This window comes from Babylonia areolata, chromosome 23 (genome assembly GCF_041734735.1).
Source record: "Babylonia areolata isolate BAREFJ2019XMU chromosome 23, ASM4173473v1, whole genome shotgun sequence".
NCBI lineage: Eukaryota > Metazoa > Mollusca > Gastropoda > Neogastropoda > Buccinidae > Babylonia > Babylonia areolata.
In genome coordinates, this window is record NC_134898.1 from 30,605,981 (window position 1) to 30,631,823 (window position 25,843).

A 25,843-nucleotide genomic window follows, 5' to 3' on the forward strand; every position below is an offset into this window, starting at 1 on the left:
GTATATCAAAGCAACATCACAGTGAAGAAAACCAAGTGCAGGTGAATAAACTCTTCCATCATAAAGTGACATTAACGAGATGACAATCAAAAACATGAAGGCAAGATTGGGGTGGGATGAACACTTCAAAGGCAACAAGAGAGAGAAAACGAGTGAGTGAGAGAGAAAAAAGGAAAGAGAGAGAGAAAGGGAAAGAGACAGAGACAGGGACAGAAACAGAGAGAGAGAGAGAGAGAGAGTGTGTGTGTGTGTGTGTGTGTGCGCGTGCGTGCGTGCGAGAGAGAGAGAGTCAAATTCAGATGATTTCAGTGTGTCGATCGAATTTTTTTTTAGAGACTGACACACAGACAGATAATTACCGTTTGTTCTGTCTAGGAACACTTTTGTTGTTCGAACCTGGTGTTCCACATGATCGGCTGAAAAAGACGGACCCAGGAATTGTAAGTGTGATGGATAACATAAAGACAAACTGACGGGGACAGACCGACAGACTGACAAAACAAAACAGGCAAATACATGGTCGGCAAAGACAGAGAGACATTGTATTGTTTTGCATTGTATTGTATTGTACTGTGTTGTATTGTATTGTGTTGTATTACTCTTGTCACAAAACTCGGGCTGATCTGCACGGGAAGAGGGAAGAGCGCGTCGCTACAGTGAGAGTGCCTTTTTGTTTGCCTGCAGGTGTATTTGTTTTCCAGTTAAAGTAACAACCCTTTTGCTGTTATGGACTCTTTTACGTGCGCTAAGTCCATGCTTCACACGATACCTCGGATGTCCAGACCACTATCCAGGTCTAATGAAAGCTACGATTACTGTAGACTTTGGGAAATGACTATCACATTTTCCTTTTGATCAAAATAAATCAGGTAAAATGATACACAGTCAGTAAGTAATCAACTTCATACTTCAAATCTCTAATACGTTTGCTGTGGCAAATGAAAAACAATTGTTGGAATTTCATATCTTTTTTTTCACATTAAATAACCTAGCATTTACCAGTACACTACCCTCACACTCATGTTCAAGGGCAACGTTTGAAAAAAAAAGGCAGACAAAGAAATGCAGCCGTACTCTAAAGAATGAAGGACGACTGACATGGAGACAAGCATGCAACAAGAAAAAAGATATACAGAAAACTCACGAACGTCGACGACGAATCACAACCACCACCACCACAACGATCACAATCACAGCAACGACGGCCACAACTCCTCCAACGATCCCCCCGATGGGTTGGGAATCTGCAATGACCACAGGCATTACAACACACAGAACACACACACACTGAACATCAACAAGTGAAATGATCACAGGCATTACAACACACAGAACACACACTGAACGTCACTGATTGACTGCAATGACCACAGGCATTACAACACACAGAACACACACACACTGAACATCAACAACTGAAATGACCACAGGCATTACAACACACAGAACACACACACACTGAACTTCAACGACTGAAATGACCACAGACATTACAAAACACAGAACACACACTGAACATCAACAACTGAAATGACCACAGGCATTACAACACACACACACACACACACACACACACACACACACACACACACACACACACACAATAAACGTCACCGACTGACCAGACCCGCCACAACGTACAGAACCAGTCACACTGAACGACACATATGACTTCATCACCACAACACAGCTATTCCTTTAATCAGCAAGGAGATGCTGTCAAGGCAAAATGTTCTTATTTTCTTCCGTGGTTTGTATTCATGGGGGTCCAAGTCCAACGGTTACACGTCTTTAAGTGCATGTGAACATGTTTGTTGAGTTAATTGCCTTACCGTTTTATGCATCCGCCATTGTGGCTTTAAGTGTCTCTGTTTCTGCATCAACCAGTACACGCACCTCCCTCATGGAACACTTATTGTGTCTGTGTAACCACCAATATCCCCATCAACAGTAATAACACAAAAAGAACAAGAATAACCACAATTACAAACACATATACACAGACACAGATAGACAGACAGACATTGACAGACACACACATACACACAGACGCACGCACACAATCACACGCTCAACACACCTTCCTCCCCCCCATCCCTGTGCTATGTACCATCTTCATGTCAGTGCCACACCTACCTTCCTTCTCTTTAGCCCTCCCCCCCTCTCCCCCTCCCCCCATTCCTGTGCTATGTATCATCTTCAGGTCAGTGCCACACCTACCTTCCTTCTCTATAGTCCTCCCCCCTCTCTCCCCCCCCCCCCCATTCCTGTGCTATGTATCATCTTCAGGTCAGTGCAACACCTACCTTCTTTCTCTTTATTCCTATCCCCTCCCTACCCCCCTATCCCTGTGCTATGTACCATCTTCAGGTCAGTGCAACACCTACCTTCTTTCTCTTTATTCCTATCCCCTCACCCCCTATCCCTGTGCTATGTACCATCTTCAGGTCAGTGCAACACCTACCTTCTTTCTCTTTATTCCTATCCCCTCACCCCCTATCCCTGTGCTATGTACCATCTTCAGGTCAGTGCAACACCTACCTTCTTTCTCTTTAGTCCTCCCCCCACCTCCCCTATCCCTGTGCTATGTACCATCTTCAGGTCAGTGCAACACCTACCTTCCTTCTCTTTAGTGGTCACTTCACTGGGTTCTGTGGTTTCTGAACATCCTCCTTTTGTGCAGGAAAACACAACCACCCTGAAACACAACAACAATACAGACACCATCTTTATGCAATAAAAAGAACAACAACAAACCGAATACATTCTTAATGGATTCTCAATGTGTGTGTGTGTGTGTGTGTGTGTGTGTGTGTGTGTGTGTGTGTGTGTGTGTGTGCACGTGCGCATGTAAATGTGTATGTCCTGATGCCTTCATGGAAGTGGAAGAAGAAGATGGTAGGAAGGTAATTGTGACTGAAGCATGAAATAAGAGAGGAATGCACAATGGGTAGGAAGCAGGGGCTGCTGTTCCCTTCAATGATTGCTCTTCTTCTCCTCCTTCGTTTGCTTAGACAGCATAATGTTCATTATGAGGAGATTTTCAGATTTTGAATGAATGATCGGTAAAGTTCAACAATTGCTCCAAAGGGAGGTGAGCGTGTCTAGTACTGGTCAGCCAGTGAACACGGCTCCACTCTGAGGTCATCACGCTTGCTGGCTTATACACGAGTACTGTGTGCAGTCAACATGTTTGTACAAAGCAATAGATATAAACCTGTCTTGCCATAAATCGCTGGTACAGGTACTAACACATGTATGAGCTGCGTGTAATGGCAAAGTCTACATGTTTGTACAAAGTAACAGTTATAAACCTGTCTTGCCGTCAGTAGATAGATATATCATACACAGCTTGTACAGGCCAGTAACAGAGGCGCACCATCCACATTATTCAAAGAGTTCCGACAGACACATTTTCAGTTTCACTTTCTCAAGGAGGCGTCACTGCGTTCGGACAAATCCATACACGCTACACCACATCTGTTGAGCAGATGCCTGACCAGCAGCATAACCCAACGCGCTTAGTCAGGCCTTGAGTGCATGCTTACATATTTGTGTACCTATGAAAGTGGATTTCATTTTACGTAATTTCGCCAGAGGACAACACTCTCGTTGCCATGGGTTCTTTTTCAGTGCGCCAAGTGCGTGCTGCACACGGGACCTCGGTTTATCGTCTCATCCGAAAGACTAGACGCTCAGTTTGATTTTCCAGTCAAACTTAGGAGAAAGGGCGAGAGCGGGATTCGAACCCACACCCTCACGGACTCTCTGTATTGGCAGCTGAGCGTCTTAACCATTCTGCCACAGACAGATGGAGAACAAAATAAAATCAAACATCATCTGCTGACAATGTATACCGGCACAGGCAGACAGAGAGACAGACAAGTGGACACAGACAAGGACTGAGCAGGAAGGAAAGACAACCCACAGGTATTGTTGTCCAGGTTCCAGAGGACCGTTGCAGTACACGTCATCAGACAGTTCAGGGCAGGACGTGTCGCTGCCAATGGTGAACTGGAAACTGCCCGTGTCCCGTCTCTCCCGACCCAGTGCTGACCCCACCGACCGTCTGCTTCGTCCTGTGTGTGGACAACAGAAAGGGAAGGGGATGAACTGTAACAACAACACGAGAACTGACCATCACGATGTTGAGCTGGATGGATGTGGTAATTGGGTGGAATTTGTGTGTGTGTGTGTGTGTGTGTGTGTGTGTGTGTGTGTGTGTGTGTGTGTGTGTGTGTGTGAGTGAGCGCCTGCGTATGTGTGTGTATGAAACATGTATCTGTTATGTATTCTTTTTAAGGTGCAGATAAGGCATGAGTGTTTGTTTGCTTGTTTGTGTATGTGCATACCCTTTTTTGTGTACTGTGTGTCGTACTTGAATGTATGTATATTTACGCATTTGCCACAGCCCACGTGTGCGCGGGAAAGAAAATGGATGGTAGCGAGCGTGTACTCTGGTTGATCTCTTACCCCCAGTCACACTGTGGAACAAGACAAAACTTGCAGTTTGTGGCCAGAAGGTTATCCCATTTATTGTTTCTTTTTTTTTTAATGCCCAGCTCATTTGCATTACTTTATGCATGTTAATCTCTAATATGGTACATACTTCAGCAGTATTAACCATTACACATCATTAGATAAAATTTGATAACAATCACAGATCCATTCCAGAACACTGATGAAGTACTTGAAGACTGCCTGGCTCACAGGTTCGAGCCGTTATGAAATATGTAAATGCATACTTGGGTTGACTAGCCTAATTGCGAACGATCCAGTCAAAGCGACCACCTCACCGTGTGTATTATACAGATAACAGGTTGTAAAATCGTAAAATGTTTCTCCAATTGGTTGCACCAGGAAAACTCGTGTAGGTATACGCCATTTTTTCAACGAAAACTGCTGGCACACTGGGTTCTTCACATTTTGCAAACATCCCACTTATAGGACACTGTCTTCAGGAAGTTGCATACTTGAAAAAGGGCCGAGTTTAGAACCACACTATCGTAGTACATGTGATACAATACAACACAATGAAATACAATTCAACACAAAACACCAAAAACGAAACAAAACAAAGCAATACAATGCAATACAATGCAATGCAATACAATACATCATTGTACAATGCAATACCATAAAATGCAACACAACACAACACAGTATGACATAGTAGCCTACAACATTAGAATGAAATACAATACCATACAATGGCGATGCAGTACATCTTTAGCAATACAACTGGAAATTCGATGTACATTCAATGGTTTGTCACTCACACAATACACACACATGAACAGGACAAAGTTTGAATGAAAAAAAGTAGAAAAATTAAAACATCAAGTTGAATAAAAACATGAAAGCAGTACAAAAGAAAAGAAAACATTCAGTCTTCGAGCCGCTATTACATTAATTACACCCAGATGTTTTTCAAAACTGAAATACCCATGATTTATTTGGTGTGATACTGCCTACCTCCAGAGTACAGATCTTGGAAGTTATCAGGTGTAGCTCTGTAGTACACGCTGTCTTGAGACTTCCTGTTCCTTCCCCACGTGGGTGTCTTGCTGGGGTTTTTGAAGTCATCGGACGTTTTGTCAGGCCCTGTACAGGGGACAAGAAGTAGGGTGCTGTTAGCGTGTGCTCATTCCGAACATCGACTCCCCACGAAGCAACATTACCACCACACTGCAAGTGAAATGTTTGGTATGGTTTCTGGGTCACTGCAACTGATTAACAAGCCACACACATCCACTGTCTCATTCACAGAATCATACATATATGTACGCGTGTATTCAGTTTCAGTTTCACGGAGGTGTCTAACCTTCGCATAAATCCAAAAGGCTGGTAACATATATACAACTACGTGTGTGTGTGTGTGTGTGTGTGTGTGTGTGTGTGTGTGTGTGTGTGTGTGTGTGTGTGTGTGTGTGTGTGTGTGTGTGTGTGCCTGCAGTAGCTGCACACCTCAACAGTACATTTCATTCAAAGCAGGAACAAGAAGTAAAAACCCAAATGCAATGTAGGTGTAGACAGGTATGGACCCGAACCTCGCTGACAGGACTGCGGGCCCCTCTTCTGACAGACGAGCATTCCGGCAATTTCCAAACGGCCCTGTTCGTCACTGAAGATCTGGTCTCGCTGGACCGTCACGGTGACGCTGGTTTCGGTCTTCATCTCCTCGCTCATCAAGTCTGAAGTGGGTTTCTTTATCACCGTGGGTGCTGTAACAGAACACATTAAAGAGCAGGTGATCATTGTTATGTCCATCACATTTATTTATTTATTTATTCACCAGTGAAGTAGCGGGTGTTTATGGGGGCGGGAGGCAGTGATGACGGTGTGGGTGGTACTGATGTGTCTATCTTTGGGTCATCATGTGGCATTCATCTGTATCTGTATCTTCTGGGGTTAAAGAAGACAGGGCTGACAGGGCCGAAGAAGACATGACTATGTGAAGAACACACATCAGACAGGGCCAAAGAAGACATGACTATGTGAAGAACACACATCAGACAGGGCTGACAGGGCCAAAGAAGACATGACTGTGTGAAGAACACACATCAGACAGGGCCAAAGAAGACATGACTGTGTGAAGAACACACATCAGACAGGGCTGACAGGGCCAAAGAAGACATGACTGTGTGAAGAACACACATCAGACAGGGCCAAAGAAGACATAACTGTGTGAAGAACACACATCAGACAGGGCTGACAGGGCCAAAGAAGACATTACTGTGTGAAGAACACACATCAGACAGGGCTGACAGGGCCAAAGAAGACATAACTGTGTGAAGAATACACATCAGACAGGGCCAAAGAAGACATGATTGTGTGAAGAACACACATCAGACAGGGCTGACAGGGCCAAAGAAGACATGACTGTGTGAAGCACACATCACTGAGACAGGGCTGACAGTTTCAGTTTCTCAAGGAGGCGTCACTGCGTTCAGATGAATCCATCTGCTGGGCAGATGCTTTACAGCAGCATAGCCCAAAGCACTAGTCAGGCCTCGAGCGCACACATATATATCTGCGTACCTATCAGAGGTGGTGGATTTCTTTTACAGAATTTTGTCAGAGAATTTTGACAACACTTTTGTTGCCATGGGTCCATTTTCAGTGCGTCAACTGCATGCTGCACATGGGACCACAGTTTATTGTCTCATCCAGACTATCAGTCTGATTTTCCAGTCAAACTTGGGAGAAAAGGCAAGAGCAGGAATCGAACCCAGACCCTCACGGACACTGTACTGGCAGATAAGTGTCTTAACCATTTTGCCACCTTACCCCTAATTTTGCCACCTGGCTCATAATTAAGGAAAATGTACTCAAACCATTGGATGTATATTCGTGCAACATTGAGTACCTCTGAATTAAAAGTTGTTTATACTTCAACATCAAAATTTATTATGAAAATCTCACAATTACCAGCCTAATTCAAAATTTTGGGGGGAGGTTACGAGACGATTTCTGGTGATTAATTTGCATTTTGTTCGTTCCCTTTTTGTGACTGTGTACTGCACCTAAAAAATAAATGAATAGAAAAATAAGTAGGTTTGAGCTCTGGATATAAAATGAATAAATAAACACGCTTTGAGCTGAAATTGTCTCAGTGGTAAAGGAAAGATTTACTCGCATGGCTTGATTATTCTGTGACGTCTTCCTGCTTCTGTTGGAGGGTGTGAGCAAAACCTAACTGATGGTGTGACTCACGTCTGGCCTGGATGGTGATGGTGGAGGCACTGTCCTCTCCCTTCAGTCCGCTTTCTGTCACAGCATACACCTGTCACATCAACACCTGTCAGTCATATACCTGTCACATCAACACCTGTCAATTATACACCTGTCACATCAACACCTGTCAGTTATACACCTGTCACATCAACAGCTGTCAGTCATATACCTGTCACATCAACACCTGTCAGTTATATACCTGTCACATCAACACCTGTCAGTTATACACCCGTCACATCAACACTTGTCATTCATATACCTGTCACATCAACACCTGTCAGTCTTATACCTGTCACATCAACACCTGTCAGTCATATACCTGTCACATCAATACCTGTCACTTATACACCTGTCACATCAACAGCTGTCAGTCATATACCTGTCACATCAACATCTGTCAGTTATATACCTGTCACATCAACACCTGTCAGTTATACACCTGTCACATCAACACCTGTCAGTTATACACCTGTCACATCAACAGCTGTCAGTCATATACCTGTCACATCAACACCTGTCAGTTATACACCTGTCACATCAACACCTGTCAGTTATACACCCGTCACATCAACACTTGTCATTCATATACCTGTCACATCAACACCTGTCAGTCTTATACCTGTCACATCAACACCTGTCAGTCATATACCTGTCACATCAATACCTGTCACTTATACACCTGTCACATCAACACCTGTCAGTCATATACCTGTCACATCAACACCTGTCAGTTATATAACTGTCGCATCAACACCTGTCAGTTATATACCTGTCACATCAACACCTGTCAGTTATATACCTGTCACATCAACATCTGTCAGTACCTGTCACATCAACACCTGTCAGTCATATACTTGTCACATCAACACCTGTCAGTTATATACCTGTCACATCAACACCTGTCAGTTATATACCTGTCACATCAACAGCTGTCAGTCATATACCTGTCACATCAACACCTGTCACTCATACACCTGTCACATCAACACCTGTCAGTTATACACCTGTCACATCAACACTTGTCAGTTATACACCTGTCACATCAACACTTGTCAGTCATACACCAGCATCATGAATACCTGTTGGTAATACACCTGTCAGTCATAGTCATACCCTTGTCACTTGAATCCTGTCACAAGAATTCTGACAGTCATACGTATGAAGCATGAATCCTGTCAAACTCCCGCTACTTAAACAACCGTCAATTATATATCTGTCACACATATACTGGTCACATGAATCCTGACAGTCATATTATGTACGAATCCTGTCAAACACATGCTACATAAACTGGAAGTTATACAGCTTTCACATCAGCATCTGTCAGTCATCATCAAACCCATGCTAAATAAACAGCTTTCAATTATACACCTGTCATGACCTGTCAGTCATACACCAGTCACTTGAACCCTGACAGTGACACAATGTAATTACATAATACAATTTGCAGTGACCGCCAGGTGACCTGTGACACACAGACAACAATGTACAGACTGTGAACACAATGTACTTACAGAGACGTTGTAGCTGGTTTGTGCGGTGACCGGCAAGACCTTCGTCAAGGTGCCACAGTTTCCGCTGACTTTCACAGACCCCTCTGGTCGTTGTGGGACACCGCCCGCCTGAAACAGTGCACCAGACTTGTGACTGAAACAGTGCACCAGACTTGTGACTGAAACAGTGCACCAGACTTGTGACTGAAACAGTGTACATGACATGTAACTGAAACAGTGCACCAGACTTTTGCTGACTGAAACAGTGCACCAGACTAGCGACTGAAACAGTGTACCAGACTTGTGATGACTGAAACAGTGCAACATGATTTGTGACTGAAACAGTGCATCAGACGTGTGCTGTCTGAAACAGTGCACCAGACTTGTGACTGAAACAGTGCACTAGACGTGTGACTGAAACAGTGCACCAGACTTGTGACTGAAGCAGTGCACCAGATTTGTGACTGAAACAGTGTACATGACGAGTGACTGAAACAGTGCGCCAGACGTGTGCTGACTGAAACAGTGCACCAGACTTGTGACTAAAACAGTGCACCAGACGTTTGATATCTGAAACAATGCACCAGACTTTTGCTGACTGAAACAGTGCACCAGACATGTGACTGAAACAGTGCACCAGACGTGTGACTGAAACAGTGAACCAGACTTGTGCTGACTGAAACAGTACACCAGACTTGTGCTGACTGAAACAGTGCAACAGACTTGTTACTGAAACAGTGCACCAGACGTGTGACTGAAACAGTGCACCAGACTTGTGACTGAAACAGTGCACCAGACTTGTTGACTGAAACAGTGCACCAGACTTGTGCTGAATGAAGGAGTGCACCAGATTTGTTAGGATCATGTCGACAAGACATGATCTGTGTGCTGGCCGAAGTTAAGAGGATGTCAGCCTTGAATTCTGGATGACTGAAGATGTGATCGATTCATATTGATTTCTTGTGCAGGTGGTCTTTCTGATATTACCTGGCCGGTTATACGTGATAATCTATGTGGCCATATTAATCAGAGTAGTGAAGTCCTGATATTGTTCTTTCAAGAGAATATTATCCATAAACTACATTGTTGATACAATTTAGAATTCTTTACACACACGATCTCTCTCTCTCTCTCTCTCTCTCTCTCTCTCTCTCTCTCTCTCTCTCTCGCTCTTGCTTTCACACACACACACACACACACACACACACACACACACACACACACACACACACACACACACACACACACACACGCACTGACTCACCTCAGTGTCAGTCACTGTACTGTTGTAGCGAAATTCCACAAGGCGTCCGTTCCTCTCCCGTTCCGTGGGACAGATAATCGTCATGGTGATTTTCGTGGCGTCGTCATCACTTTGTGTTAGTGACAGGTTTTGTACCTGACCTGGTTCTGTGGAGTGAACAGAAACATCGTCATCACTTTGTGTCACTGAACAGAAACATTGTCATCACTTTGTGTAAGTGAACAGAAACATCGTCATCACTTTGTGTTAGTGAACAGAAACATTGTCATCACTTTGTGTCAGTGGCAGGCTTTGTACCTGACCTGGTCCTGTGGAGTGATCAGAAACATCGTCATCACTATGTGTCATTGAACAGAAACATTGTCATCACTTTGTGATAGTGAACAGAAACATCGTCATCACTTTGTGTCAATGGCAGGCTTTGTACCTGAACTGGTTCTGTGGAGTGAACAGAAACATTGTCATCACTTTGTGTTAGTGACATGCTTTGTACCTGACCTGGTTCTGTGGAGTGAACAGAAACAGTCATCACTTTGTGTTAGTGACATGCTTTGTACCTGAACTGGTTCTGTGGAGTGAACAGAAACATTGTCATCACTTTGTGTTAGTGACATGCTTTGTACCTGACCTGGTTCTGTGGAGTGAACAGAAACTGACAGTCATCACATCAGTTGAGTCAGTGACACATTGTCTTCATGGCATGGTTCGGGGGCGGGGGGCCTGGGGGTCAGAAGAACATTAACACAGAAGAAGAGAAATAAAAGAAACACAGAGAGAGATACAAAGAAACATAGACAAACGAAGAGAGGGACAATGTAAAGGGATAACAAAAACAACAACAAAACAGACACAGAAAGCGGGAGACAAAGAAAACCAAGATAAGGAAAGGGAGACAGACTAGACAGAAAGAGAGAGACAAAGAAACAGACAGATGCAAAAAGAGAGACAAAGAAGCAAACAGAGACGCAGACAGAGTGGGATACAGAAACAGGTACACCGATAGTGAGAAAAAGGAAGCGAGACACAGGAAGAAAGCTGGAGAACTGAAATGTTATAATGTACATCGACCTTGGGCCACAACACAACGGGGGTGGTTGGGAAACAAAAGGTGAGGGAGTGTCCTTGACAAGGTGGAAATGGGACTGGTGACACACAAAAACATGAGAGACAATGAGAACACAGACAGAGAGAAACACACTGGGAAAGGTGAAGTGGGACACGAGTGGAACTGTGCAGAGCAGCAGTTAGAAAGGTGAAGACACTGACTGGATTCCAGAGTTCTGTTGGTGACCGTGTTGGGAACAGGCGCCGGTCCCACAGGGGTGACGGTGGTGACGGTGACCCGGTAGTTCCAGTAGCTGAGCAGTCCTTGGATCGTGTAATATCTGGCGTCGTAACCTGCAACATCCCTTGTTTGTGTACCTCTCTGTTTCAGTTTCACTTTCTCAAGGAGGCGTCACTGCGTTCGGACAAATCCATACACGCTACACCACATCTGTTGAGCAGATGCCTGACCAGCAGCATAACCCAACGCGCTTAGTCAGGCCTTGAGTGCATGCTTACATATTTGTGTACCTATGAAAGTGGATTTCATTTTACGTAATTTCGCCAGAGGACAACACTCTCGTTGCCATGGGTTCTTTTTCAGTGCGCCAAGTGCGTGCTGCACACGGGACCTCGGTTTATCGTCTCATCCGAAAGACTAGACGCTCAGTTTGATTTTCCAGTCAAACTTAGGAGAAAGGGCGAGAGCGGGATTCGAACCCACACCCTCACGGACTCTCTGTATTGGCAGCTGAGCGTCTTAACCTCCTGAGAATGGTTAAGACGCTCAGCTGCCAATACAGAGAGTCTGTGAGGGTGTGGGTTCGAATCCCGCTCTCGCCCTTTCTCCTAAGTTTGACTGGAAAATCAAACTGAGCGTCTAGTCTTTCGGATGAGACGATAAACCGAGGTCCCGTGTGCAGCACGCACTTGGCGCACTGAAAAAGAACCCATGGCAACGAGAGTGTTGTCCTCTGGCGAAATTACGTAAAATGAAATCCACTTTCATAGGTACACAAATATGTAAGCATGCACTCGAGGCCTGACTAAGCGCGTTGGGTTATGCTGCTGGTCAGGCATCTGCTCAACAGATGTGGTGTAGCGTGTATGGATTTGTCCGAACGCAGTGACGCCTCCTTGAGAAAGTGTACCTCTCTGTCCAGTGTCAAGTGTGACCTTATCCTCTCTCTCCTCTCTTTCTGTCTGCCCTTCTCTCTTCAAACTTTCTCTTACTTTCTTCCTCCCCTCTCTCATTTACGTGTGTGCGTATGCATTTGTACTTCATACATTTCTATGGTTTCTTAGCGACTATAGTGACTATTGTATTCCAATGCGATTAATTCTGCTCTGTTTTGTTGTTGTTGCTGCTGTTCTTTTTGTTTTCACGCTGTATGATTGTTTACTTTTCTCTCTTTTTTGTGACCCCTGACTAATTCATTTATTTTCTTTTATGAGGGTAGGATGAAAACAGGCCAATGTGTACTTATTTATTTTCCTTCAATAAAAGCTCTCTCTCTCTCTCTCTCTGGCATTTTCCCGAGTGTCTTTGTTTAACTGAGTCTGTGTTTCTGTCCCCCCCCCCCTCTCTATCTCTTGCTCTTGTCTCACACATTTTCTGCATTTGTAAGTCTGTTTCTCTGTGTCTCTGACTCTCTCCCTTGGACATTTTCGAAGTCTGTCTCTGCCTCTCTCCTAGACATGAATCTAATTCTCTCTCTCTCTGTGAAGGAAAGGTTTACCTTGCAGAAGATGGGAGCCATGTTGAGTGTAGTTCTGTGACAGAAGCGAGTCCTGTTCCTCCCAGGTGACGGTATAATTTGTCTCTCCCCTCTTCTCTCCAGGTCTCCAGCTGACCAGCAGCTGTCCAATGGCCGGAGCACTGACCTCCATGGCCTCCAGGTTGTCTGCAGCTGTGACAGGACAGACACTGATCGTGTGGGTGACCCACTCTCTTGCTCTCTCTCTCTCTAATTCCTTTTTTCTGTAGTCATGATCTAAAGTCTGTAGATAGAGTGTGCTGATACAGCCTCAAAATGGGCGGGAACCCCCCCCCCCCCTCTCTCTTTCTATTTGTGTGTGTGTGTGTGTGTGTGTGTGTGTGTGTGTGTGTGTGTGTGTGTGTGTGTGTTCTTTTGTTCAACATCTATCCACAAATATTATTTTAGACGAAAATCCACCACCTTCCCAACCCAATCCATGCCTCAAATCATCGCCACTTTCCCTGTTCCTCCCTCTCCTCAATTAGCACAAAAAAGAATATCAAGCAAGGTAAAATGGCTGTCAACCAGTAAAATTACAACAAAGAGCCAACCGGGCTCCTAATTAAACTCTGTGTGTGTGTGTGTGTGTGTGTGTGTGTGTGTGTGTGTGTGTGTGTGTGTGTGTGTGTGTGGTGTGTGTGTGTGTGTTTTTGTGTGTGTGTGTGTGTGTGTGTGTGTGTGTGTGTGTTGTGTGTGTGTGTGTGTGTGTGTGTGTGTGTGTGTAAAGACGAATAACAACAAGAATAAGAGGAAGAGAAGAAGGGGGTAGGAGAAGCTGAAGAAGAAGGAGAAGTAACAGGAGAAGAAACACAAGAAACAGAAACATGAAGAAGTGACAAAGCGACAACCGTCCCTGCAGCAAGGTACCTTCAGAGTCTGTGAGGAAGGTCAGACTGTCAGGGTAGCCCGCACCTTCCTCGTTGTATGCCATCGCCTCCACCTGGTATTGCACGTAAGGCTTCAGCTGGGTCACGTTGACCTCCACCACAAAGCTTTCATTTCCTAGATCGGCCTTGGTCAGAGTTTTCACCGTGCTGTGTGTACACGTGCTGGTGTCTGGGGTCACCTGTCAGCCATTCAGTTGTGATCAGTGTGTGTGTGTGTGTGTGTGTGTGTGTGTGTGTGTGTCTGAGCCTGTGTATGTGTGTGTGACTCTGTGTGTGTGTGTGCATGTGTGTGTGTGTGTGTGTGTGTGTGTGTGTGTGTGTGTGCACCTGCTGGTGTGTGGAGTCACCAGACAGACATTCTGGTATGATTATCGTGTGTGTGTGTGTGTGTGTGTGTGTGTGTGCGCGTCCGCGATCACACAACAGACACAAACCTCGGTGCTATTGTAGACACAGTCAGAACAGTTGACGGCCACACCAGAGATACAGGACTGCTGGTCAGACTCCAACACCACTCTGACAGTGTAACCACTGATGACACCGTTGGGGTTGACAGGTCGATTCCACTTCAGTTCTGTCCACCGGCTGCCTTGGGCTTTCTGTGTCAGGTTGGACACCTGGCCCACAGCTGTACACAGTTATGTTACGGAATGTCATGTAACATGATGAGATGTAAGGTGACGTGATCTAGTATAACGTGATGTGATGTATGGTAACGGGACCACATGCAACGTAATGTAAGCTAATGTGATGTAATATCATGCCATTACATGTGCAATGTAATCACAATACACATAATTGTAAAATCATATAAAAATGTCAGTCTTAGGAGTATTGGCTTTTCTTCCCTTGCTGGGAAGGGAGTGAATGTCTTGCCACTTTAAACCTTTCCTATGACCACTCTTCCTAGCTGTCCCTTGCTCGCTTTCGCTTTACCTTTAGACTGATCAAGGGACGGCGCCTTCTGGGAGAGATGCTCAATGGAAAGGATGTGCCCTACCACTTCTAACTCTGCATGCACTGTTACATACATTCACTAGGTCAACAAAACCACTGGCATGTAAACAAATGTAAACATTAAAAGGGAAGATAGGGACGGTCAACTGTCATGATACAGGTGACAGATTTTTTGGGGGGGTGTGGGGTGTGGGGGGGTACGTATTAGGTTAAGACAGAGGAGGAAGAGAGAGAGGATGGATGACAGAAAAGCTTCAATATCTAACATTCAATATCTAATTCACGCTAGGGCAACAATAAACCCAGACAGATGTAACCACCTGTCATACATGTTTAGAATGCATACATCAGAACACTAGAACATCAAAAAGTCCTGGCAAATGTACACAGACATCGAATATTCTCAAAATGCATGCCTCAAGACACACTGGGTCAACTGCTGCACCAGACGATAAGGGAAAAAATTAAAGTGATTAGTTAAGGCGTGTGGGCAAAAGTGGTGCATGAAAGGTAAATATGAGTATGTGAAAGAAGAAAAAGAAAAAGTGGTGTGATATAATACGGTCAGAAAAAACGAATTGTGTGTATGTGTAACTGCGTACGCACGAGCACGTGTGCATGCATGTGTGTGTGTGTGTCCAGTCAATAAAGAGAAAAGAAGAATCGCTCACGCTTTGCGTTGACCCTGAAGGTGTCTGTCCTGACAGCACTGTCGATGTTGTTGCTGATGGCGGTGATGGACACATTGTAATACTCCCCGGCCACCAGACCAGGAATGACGACACTGTTCATGCTGCTGTTGACGATGACTGCAGTGTGGAGGGGCTTTTGTGGTGTGGCAGTGACACTGTAGCTGTCCACGTGACCCATAGAGGCAGTGAAGGTCAGGGTCACGTTAGGTCCAGGCAGTCTGTCAGACAGCAGAGGTCCGGGCTGTGCAGGTCCTGTGGACAGAGGGGAGACCTCAGTGTGTGTGACCTGCTCCACAGGTAATTCTGTCTGTCTTCAGTGTAACCTGCTCCATAGGTAATTCTGTCTATCTTCAGTGTGTGACCTGCTTCACAAGTAATTCTGTCTTCAGTGTGTGACCTGCTTCACAGGTAATTCTGTCTGTCTTCAGTGCGTGACCTGCTTCAGAGGTAATTCTGTCTTCATTGTGTGACCTGCTTCACAGGTAATTTTGTCTGTCCAGTGTGTGACCTGCTCCATAGGTAATTCTGTCTGCCTTCAGTATGTGACCTGCTTCACAGGTAATTCTGTCTGTCTTCAGTGTGTGCCCTGCTCCATAGGTAATTCTGTCTATCTTCAGTGTGTGACCTGCTTCACAAGTAATTCTGTCTTCAGTGTGTGACCTGCTTCACAGGTAATTCTGTCTGTCTTCAGTGCGTGACCTGCTTCAGAGGTAATTCTGTCTTCATTGTGTGACCTGCTTCACAGGTAATTCTGTCTTCAGTGTGTGACCTGCTTCACAGGTAATTCTGTCTGTCTTCAGTGTGTGACCTGCTTCACAGGTAATTCTGTCTGTCTTCAGTGTGTGACCTGCTTCACAGGTAATTCTGTCTGTCTTCAGTGTGTGACCTGCTTCACAGGTAATTATGTCTGTCTTCAGTGTGTGACCTGCTTCACAGGTAATTCTGTCTGTCTTCAGTGTGTGACCTGCTTCACAGGTAATTCTGTCTGTCTTCAGTGCGTGACCTGCTTCAGAGGTAATTCTGTCTTCAGTGTGTGACCTGCTCCACAGGTAATTTTGTCTGCCTTCAGTATGTGACCTGCTCCATAGATAATTCAGTCTGTCTTCTGTGTGTGACCTGCTCCACAGGTAATTTTGTCTGCCTTCAGTATGTGACCTGCTCCATAGGTAATTCTGTCTGTCCTAAGTGTGTGACCTGCTTCACAGGTAATTCTGTCTTCAGTGTGTGACCTGCTCCACAGGTAATTCTGTCTTCAGTGTGTGACCTGCTCCACAGGTAATTTTGTCTGTCCAGTGTGTGACCTGCTCCATAGGTAATTCTGTCTGCCTTCAGTATGTGACCTGCTTCACAGGTAATTCTGTCTGTCTTCAGTGTGTGCCCTGCTCCATAGGTAATTCTGTCTATCTTCAGTGTGTGACCTGCTTCACAAGTAATTCTGTCTTCAGTGTGTGACCTGCTTCACAGGTAATTCTGTCTGTCTTCAGTGCGTGACCTGCTTCAGAGGTAATTCTGTCTTCATTGTGTGACCTGCTTCACAGGTAATTCTGTCTTCAGTGTGTGACCTGCTTCACAGGTAATTCTGTCTGTCTTCAGTGTGTGACCTGCTTCACAGGTAATTCTGTCTGTCTTCAGTGTGTGACCTGCTTCACAGGTAATTATGTCTGTCTTCAGTGTGTGACCTGCTTCACAGGTAATTCTGTCTGTCTTCAGTGTGTGACCTGCTTCACAGGTAATTCTGTCTGTCTTCAGTGCGTGACCTGCTTCAGAGGTAATTCTGTCTTCAGTGTGTGACCTGCTCCACAGGTAATTTTGTCTGCCTTCAGTATGTGACCTGCTCCATAGGTAATTCTGTCTGTCCTAAGTGTGTGACCTGCTTCACAGGTAATTCTGTCTTCAGTGTGTGACCTGCTCCACAGGTAATTCTGTCTTCAGTGTGTGACCTGCTCCACAGGTAATTTTGTCTGTCCAGTGTGTGACCTGCTCCATAGGTAATTCTGTCTGCCTTCAGTATGTGACCTGCTTCACAGGTAATTCTGTCTGTCTTCAGTGTGTGCCCTGCTCCATAGGTAATTCTGTCTATCTTCAGTGTGTGACCTGCTTCACAAGTAATTCTGTCTTCAGTGTGTGACCTGCTTCACAGGTAATTCTGTCTGTCTTCAGTGCGTGACCTGCTTCAGAGGTAATTCTGTCTTCATTGTGTGACCTGCTTCACAGGTAATTCTGTCTTCAGTGTGTGACCTGCTTCACAGGTAATTCTGTCTGTCTTCAGTGTGTGACCTGCTTCACAGGTAATTCTGTCTGTCTTCAGTGTGTGACCTGCTTCACAGGTAATTATGTCTGTCTTCAGTGTGTGACCTGCTTCACAGGTAATTCTGTCTGTCTTCAGTGTGTGACCTGCTTCACAGGTAATTCTGTCTGTCTTCAGTGCGTGACCTGCTTCAGAGGTAATTCTGTCTTCAGTGTGTGACCTGCTCCACAGGTAATTTTGTCTGCCTTCAGTATGTGACCTGCTCCATAGATAATTCAGTCTGTCTTCTGTGTGTGACCTGCTCCACAGGTAATTTTGTCTGCCTTCAGTATGTGACCTGCTCCATAGGTAATTCTGTCTGTCCTAAGTGTGTGACCTGCTTCACAGGTAATTCTGTCTTCAGTGTGTGACCTGCTCCACAGGTAATTCTGTCTTCAGTGTGTGACCTGCTCCACAGGTAATTTTGTCTGTCCAGTGTGTGACCTGCTCCATAGGTAATTCTGTCTGCCTTCAGTATGTGACCTGCTTCACAGGTAATTCTGTCTGTCTTCAGTGTGTGCCCTGCTCCATAGGTAATTCTGTCTGTCTTAGTGGATGCCCTCTAGACTCCACTAGAAAATATAGTATAAGCCATTAATTACTTGATATAATAGCCACCATAATAATAAAATAAAATGGAAAATATAAGCATTGTTTCCATGAACTGTCAAGGACTGGGTAACGTTAAAAAGAGGAGAGATGTTTTTCACTTTCTTAGACAAAAGAAACACTCCATTTATCTCCTTCAAGATACACATTTCGACCCAAATATTGAATCGTATGTTAGATCTGAATGGGGTTATACTTGTCACTTTGCATCTCATAATTCACAATCCAGAGGTGTTGCTGTTATGTTCAATAACAACTTTGAATTTAAAATTAAAAAGGTGTACAAGGATCCTAATGGAAACTGCATAATTATTTCCTTTACAACAGTAGAAAAGGATTTCTTAATTGTAAACATTTATGGCCCAAACAAAGATTCCCCAGAATTTTATGATGAACTGGAAAAAAATATTACACAGTTTGGATACCCAAACCTGATTATTGGAGGTGACTGGAATCTAGTTCTTGACTCACATAAAGATTATTTTAATTATAAACACATAAATAACCCTAAAGCTAGAAACAAAGTAGAAGATATTATGATAAACTTAGATATGTATGATGTTTGGCGAGACTTAAACCCTGATAGTACACGTTTTACATGGCGTAGACCATCCCCTTTTCAACAGAGCCGTTTGGACTTCTTCCTTATATCTGAATGTTTGATACAGTATATACATGAAGCAGACATCCAATATGGCTATAGGACAGACCATTCAATGATAGTTCTTAAACTTTCATTTGGTGAAAAAATTAAACGAAAGTCTTTTTGGAAATTCAACAATTCTTTACTGAAAGATATAGGTTATGTAAATGAAATCAAAGAAGAAATCAAACAAGTTATTAGAGAATATGCAGTTCCAGTATACAATTATGAAGAATTAAGAAACATTCCAATGTCCGAAATACAGTTTGTAATATCAGACCAATTATTGTTAGATGTTCTATTAATGAAGATTAGATCAAAAACAATCTCATATGCCACAATGAAAAAACGTAAAACAGAGGAGGAAGAACAACAGTTAGAAATACAGAACTTAGAAAGCAGGAATGTCAGAACATGTCAAGAATATGATAGAATAGAAGAGAATAAGTTAAAGCTTGTAGATATTAGAAAAAAGAAGATGGAAGGAGTACTCATGCGTTCAAGGGCCAGATGGATAGCAGAAGGAGAAAAAGTATCAAAATACTTCTGTAATCTTGAAAAAAGGCACTTTGTAAATAAGAGTATGAAGAAATTAGTTACAGACAAAGGAGAAGAACTCCATGAACATAATGTAATATTAAAGGAGGTTCATGATTTCTATAAACATTTATATAAAAAGAGACTTATTCAAACATGTGAAATAGCAGATATTGTGAAGGAAATGCCTAAACTTAGTAATATAGAAATAGAAAACCTTGAGGGTGAAATTACTTATGAAGAAGCTACCCAGGCACTTAAACGCATGCAGAACAATAAGAGTCCAGGTACTGACGGCTTTTCTGCCGAATTTTTAAAATTCTTTTGGAAGGATCTTGGATACTTAATTGTCAGGTCACTAAATGAAGGTTTGAAGAAAGGTGAACTGTCACAAACACAGAAAGAAGGCATAATAATTTGTATACCAAAGGGTGACAAACCAAGAGAATTTATTAAGAACTGGAGACCGATATCTTTATTAAATGTTGTTTATAAAATTGGATCTTCTTGCTTAACAAATAGAGTTAAGTCTGTGCTGTCCTCTTTAATTAGTGATGACCAAACAGGATTTATGTCTGACAGATTTATTGGTGACAATATTAGATTAATATATGATATGATTCATTATTTAAATTCAAAGCAGTTGCCTGGTTTATTGATTTGTATAGATTTTGAAAAAGCGTTTGATACTGTTGACTTCACTTTCATGATGAAAGTGTCAAAAGCATTTGGATTTGGTCCAGTCTTCTGTAGATGGATAAGTACTTTTTATCAAAATATTAAATCAGCAGTAGTAGTAAACGGAACGGCGTCTTCTTGGTTTCCAGTAGAGAGAGGATGTCGTCAAGGTGATCCCATTTCACCCTACTTATTTCTTTTATGTGTTGAAATCCTTGGCATAATGATAAGAGAAAACAAACTTATTAAAGGTATTAATATTAACAATACAGATCATAAAATTGCACAGTTTGCAGATGACACCCAACTGATGACCAAAGAAGATAGAATATCGTTTGAGGAGATCATAAGGACAACTGACTCGTTTAGTAGTTTTTCAGGATTATTTATGAATACAGGTAAAACTCAAGCAATATGGCTGGGTAGCAGAAAACAATGTCAAATTAGATATCTACCTCATTTAAAAATGGTGTGGAACCCACCAAAATTTAAAATCTTAGGAGTGTGGTTTACTGTTGATTTAGAAGAATGTGAGGAATTAAACTATAAAGACAAAATGTCTGAAATTAGAATGTTATTTAGAATATGGATAAATAGACCGATTACTCCTTTAGGAAGGATAGCTGTTCTCAAGTCACTGATTTTATCAAAAATAACCCAGTTATGGATATTTCTACCAAATCCACCTGATGAATATATTGATGAGCTGCAGAAGGCATGTTTCAAGTTCATTTGGAACAAAAAACAGGATCGAATAAGTAGAAAAACAGTAATTAAAAGCACAATATTAGGAGGATTAGGAATGTTTGACATCAAACAATTTATTAAAGGTCTTAAACTGAGCTGGATACGTAAATTAAAGTTTTCAAACCATAAATGGACAATAATAATAAAAGAAAGCAATCCAGTTATCGAAGATATTGATAGATATGGACCCTGTCTACCAACACCTAATGATAAGAATAAGTTCTGGATTCATGTTTTCCAAGCCTACAAAGAATTTTGTCAGAAGGTCCCACTATTAAGTAGCAAAGAAGTTTTAGCAGAACCAATCTTTCTGAACCAAAATATTAAAATTGGAAGTAAGATTTTATCATACAGAAATTGGATGGAAAAGGGGGTCTGGAATATTTCTCATCCAGTGCACGGGGACAGTAGTTTCCTTTCCTATGAAGATTTTAGTCAAAAGCATGGAAATATAACAAATTTCCTTACTTTAGATGGTTGCATAAGGTCAGTTAGAAATTATATTTAAAAAAACCCTAAACATTAAAATTGATAATAACACTGCTTTGCAGATGAGAAAATCATTACAAATGATATATTCAGTGAAAACAGGAACAAAAGTTTATTACCATACTCTAGTTAAAAACAATACGACCCCTAAATGCTGTAAGAAATGGAACGATTTGTTGCAACTGAACATTAATTGGAAACAGACATTTCACAAAATACACAAAATAAGTGACGTTAACTTAAAATGGTTTCAAATAAGAATAGTTCATAGGATTATTGCAACAAACAAATCACTGAAACAGATGAATATCTCTCATAATGATAAATGTAGCTTCTGTGGATCACATCCAGAAACCATTGAACACCTTTTTTGGAGATGTGAGATTGTGCAGAGATTTTGGACTGCTTTCCAAACTGATATTAATAACAAATGCAATAATGTATACAATGCCCAGTTATGTGAAGAATTAGTTTTATTTGGAAACTCACACGCATTTGCTACAGATGACATTTTAGATTTTATTATTTTACTGGCCAAAAACTTTCTGTACAAATGCAAATTCAATAAACAACCACCACAACTCAATGCATTTAAAACACAGCTCACAGATACAAAATCGAAGAACATGCATCTTATATACTAATGAACCATCATGCTTTACCGTACAAAGTGGAACAGTTACCTTCCAATTATGGAAACTGTTACTTAATCATAATTTCGCATGTTCCATAGTTACCATTCTGTATAACAGTCCTTACTTTGTACTAACATGTCTTTATTTATTTCTTATATGTATCATTTGTTTATTTTTTTAACTTTTATGGTTGCTGTTGTCTTTACAATGTGATCAACTACAAGCTTTCTTTTCCAATAATGCAGAAGTGGTATACTCATGCTCCTTATTATTATGACATTATAATGTCACCACTCGCTTTCGCCTTACCCAAGATACCATTACTGTAATAGTTGACACATTTGATGCTGTTGCTATGTTACAACTGGTCCAGGCTATTTACTATTAATGTCATCTTAAATCAGCATGATTACTACAATCATTAAGGTGTAAACATTGATTGATTGAATGATTGGACAAATCTTCCCCCTTTTTTTGTTTTTTTTTGTTTTGTTTTGTTTGTTGTTGTTGTTATTGCTGTTGATGTTGTTGTTACAGATTTGTTTTGCCTTGCTATAGTCTGTTTTGTCTTATTTTGTCTTATCTCTCTCTCTCTGTAGTGGAAGATGCTACTGTTCGTTGTATATTGTTTGTTTCATACTATTCTCTGTATTGTATACATGTTTTTGGAAAATTTAAAAAAATGTTTAAACAAAATTATGTCTGTCTTCAGTGTGTGACCTGCTTCACAGGTAATTCTGTCTGTCTTCAGTGTGTGACCTGCTCCATAGGTAATTCTGTCTTCAGTGTGTGACCTGCTCCACAGGTAATTCTGTCTGTCTTCAGTGTGTGACCTGCTCCACAGGTAATTCTGTCTGTCTTCGATGTGTGACCTGCTTCACAGATAATTCTGTCTGTCTTCAGTGTGTGACCCGCTTCACAGGTAATTCTGTTTGTCTTCAGTGTGTGACCTGCTTCACAGGTAATTTTGTCTTCAGTGTGTGACCTGCTCCACAGGCAATTCTGTCTTCAGAGTGTGACCTGCTCCATAGGTGATTCTGTCTTCAGTGTATGACCTGGTCCACAGATAATTCTGTCTTTCAGGTTATGAAATGCTGTCGGCCTATATTAGCGTGGGTTTCCACCATAATACTGCTGCTGACTCACTGACTTAACTATTCTGGTTACCTCTCTGAGTTCCACGTGGTGCCTTCATCAATTAGCTAAAATCATAACAGATAGTAACAAGAAATAAAACAACAACAACAGCAACAAAAACACACAGACGATTTCTTAATTAAAAAGTAAATCAATGACCTACATGTAATGGGAAAATAATCGAATAAACAGAAACTCGAAGACTAAGTTTCCTACAAATGTGTGTTTCAACTTGTCTGGTCACCACACGCACGTCGATATAAAAATCATCTCCTGTGACCCCGGCAGACTTTGTGATGAACATATATTCTGTTCCAATCTAAATCACATCGGTGTATCCTGTTGCTTAACAGTCTGCACGATTTTCACGTCTCAGTGCACACCCCTCCCTCTTTTTTGCTCGTATCCCTTTCAATCTCTCTCATCCCTTCTGTATTTCTTGCATGATTATGTCGCTATGTCTTCTTCTCTCTTTCATTCGTGTATGTGTGCATTTTGCACACAACCATTTTACACACATCTAAATCACATACACATAAGCTCATCCTGTACCCTTGCAGCTCTCTGTTCAATACTTCTTCTGCATAAACTCTGTGTGTGTGTGTGTGTGTGTGTGAGTGTGAGTGAGTGTGTGTGTGTGTGTGTGTGTGTGTGTGTGTGTGTGTGTGTGTGTGTGTGTGTGTGTGTGTGTGTGACAGAGAGAGAGAGAGAGACAGAGATACAGACAGACAGACAGACAGACAGACAGAGACAAGGACAGACAGAGACAGACTCAGAGAGATCAGAACTCACGTGTATAGACCAGAACAGCTCCAGAGACCACAGTGGCGTACTTAGGTGCTGTAGTGTTGTGTCCCGGATTTCTCTCCTTCCTGGAGGTGACGGAAAAGGTGAAGGCTGTGCCCTGGGTCAGACCAGTGAAGGTGTACATGGATATGTCCCCATAGTCAGATTTTTGACTATTGTTCAGTGTAGCTTGGTACTCGGCAGATATCTGAGGAAGTGTCCACGTCACACTGATGCTGGTTTCTTGGTGTGTGCCGGACATCTTCAGCTGTGTCGCTGTCAGCTGTGTCACTGTTGACATGGACATAAACTGTGCAGTGATTCAATACATCATATCAACACACACACACACACACACACACACACACACACACACACACACACACAAACACGTGCGCGCGCATGTACACACACACATGCATACACACAAATGCACACACAAAAACACACCTATTCACGCACATGCAGCTCCATACAGACACACATACTCTCATTTTTTTTATCATTTTTTTTTTTTAGATGGCTTATGCAAAAAAGCAGTTGTTGCTTATTCAATTACCATCTTGAAATAAACATTTTGACTTTGAGTTTTTGTTTTTTTCTTTGACACACACACACTCACACACAATTACTCACCCGCACATTAGAACAAAAGACAATGTAACAGGACATTGTAAATGTCCATCAACTGTAAAAGGTATCTTACTTTCCCATAGTTTATCACATGGTCTTTTACGTTTGTGAACACCTGCATAATTTGCCTGTGTTCTTCCCCCACTTCCGTAAAGGTCATTGTTGGCTGTCTTGATAATTTATAGGGTGTACATATGGTGGACTGTTGTCTGACTGGTGGGACAGGGTGTAAGTATGGTGGACTGTTGTCTGACTGGTGGGACAGGGTGTAAGTATGGTGGACTGTTGTCTGACTGGTGGGACAGGGTGTAAGTATGGTGGACTGTTGTCTGACTGGTGGGACAGGGTGTGAGTATGGTGGATTGTTGATTGACTGGTGGGACAGGGTGTAAGTATGGTGGACTGTTGTCTGACTGGTGGGACAAGGTGTGAGTATGGTGGATTGTTGATTGACTGATGGGACAGGGTGTAAGTATGGTGGATTGTTGATTGACTGGTGGGAAAGGGTGTAAGTATGGTGGATTGTTGATTGACTGATGTGACAGGGTGTAAGTATGGTGGATTGTTGATTGACTGATGGGACAGGGTGCAAGTGTGGTGGATTGTTGATTGACTGATGGGACAGGGTGTAAGTGTGGTGGACTGTTGTCTGTCTGACTGGTGGGACAGGGTGTGAGTATGGTGGACTGTTGTCTGGTGGGACAGGGTGTGAGTATGGTGGATTGTTGACTGGTGGGACAGGGTGTGAGTATGGTGGACTGTTGATTGACTGGTGGGACAGGGTGTAAGTATGGTGGACTGTTGTCTGGTGGGACAGGGTGTGAGTAT

At 42.7% G+C, this 25,843-nt stretch overlaps 1 protein-coding gene across 1 annotated transcript in view; it reads right to left on the bottom strand.

Annotated features, from left to right (window-relative positions):
- Positions 1-355: 355 nt before the first annotated feature.
- Positions 356-25,843, bottom strand: part of LOC143297638 (uncharacterized) — a 57,778-nt gene continuing 32,290 nt past the window's right edge. Inside the window, exons 10-24 of the mRNA XM_076610056.1 lie at positions 24,389-24,673; positions 15,814-16,086; positions 14,620-14,813; positions 14,166-14,364; positions 13,278-13,448; positions 11,761-11,892; positions 10,495-10,640; positions 9,252-9,359; positions 7,717-7,786; positions 6,051-6,224; positions 5,476-5,604; positions 3,929-4,079; positions 2,619-2,698; positions 1,145-1,244; positions 356-416 (exon numbers count right to left, since the gene is read on the bottom strand). Of these exons, the coding sequence (XP_076466171.1) occupies positions 356-416; positions 1,145-1,244; positions 2,619-2,698; positions 3,929-4,079; positions 5,476-5,604; positions 6,051-6,224; positions 7,717-7,786; positions 9,252-9,359; positions 10,495-10,640; positions 11,761-11,892; positions 13,278-13,448; positions 14,166-14,364; positions 14,620-14,813; positions 15,814-16,086; positions 24,389-24,673 (2,273 nt within the window). The remainder of the gene's footprint in view (positions 417-1,144; positions 1,245-2,618; positions 2,699-3,928; positions 4,080-5,475; positions 5,605-6,050; positions 6,225-7,716; positions 7,787-9,251; positions 9,360-10,494; positions 10,641-11,760; positions 11,893-13,277; positions 13,449-14,165; positions 14,365-14,619; positions 14,814-15,813; positions 16,087-24,388; positions 24,674-25,843) is intronic.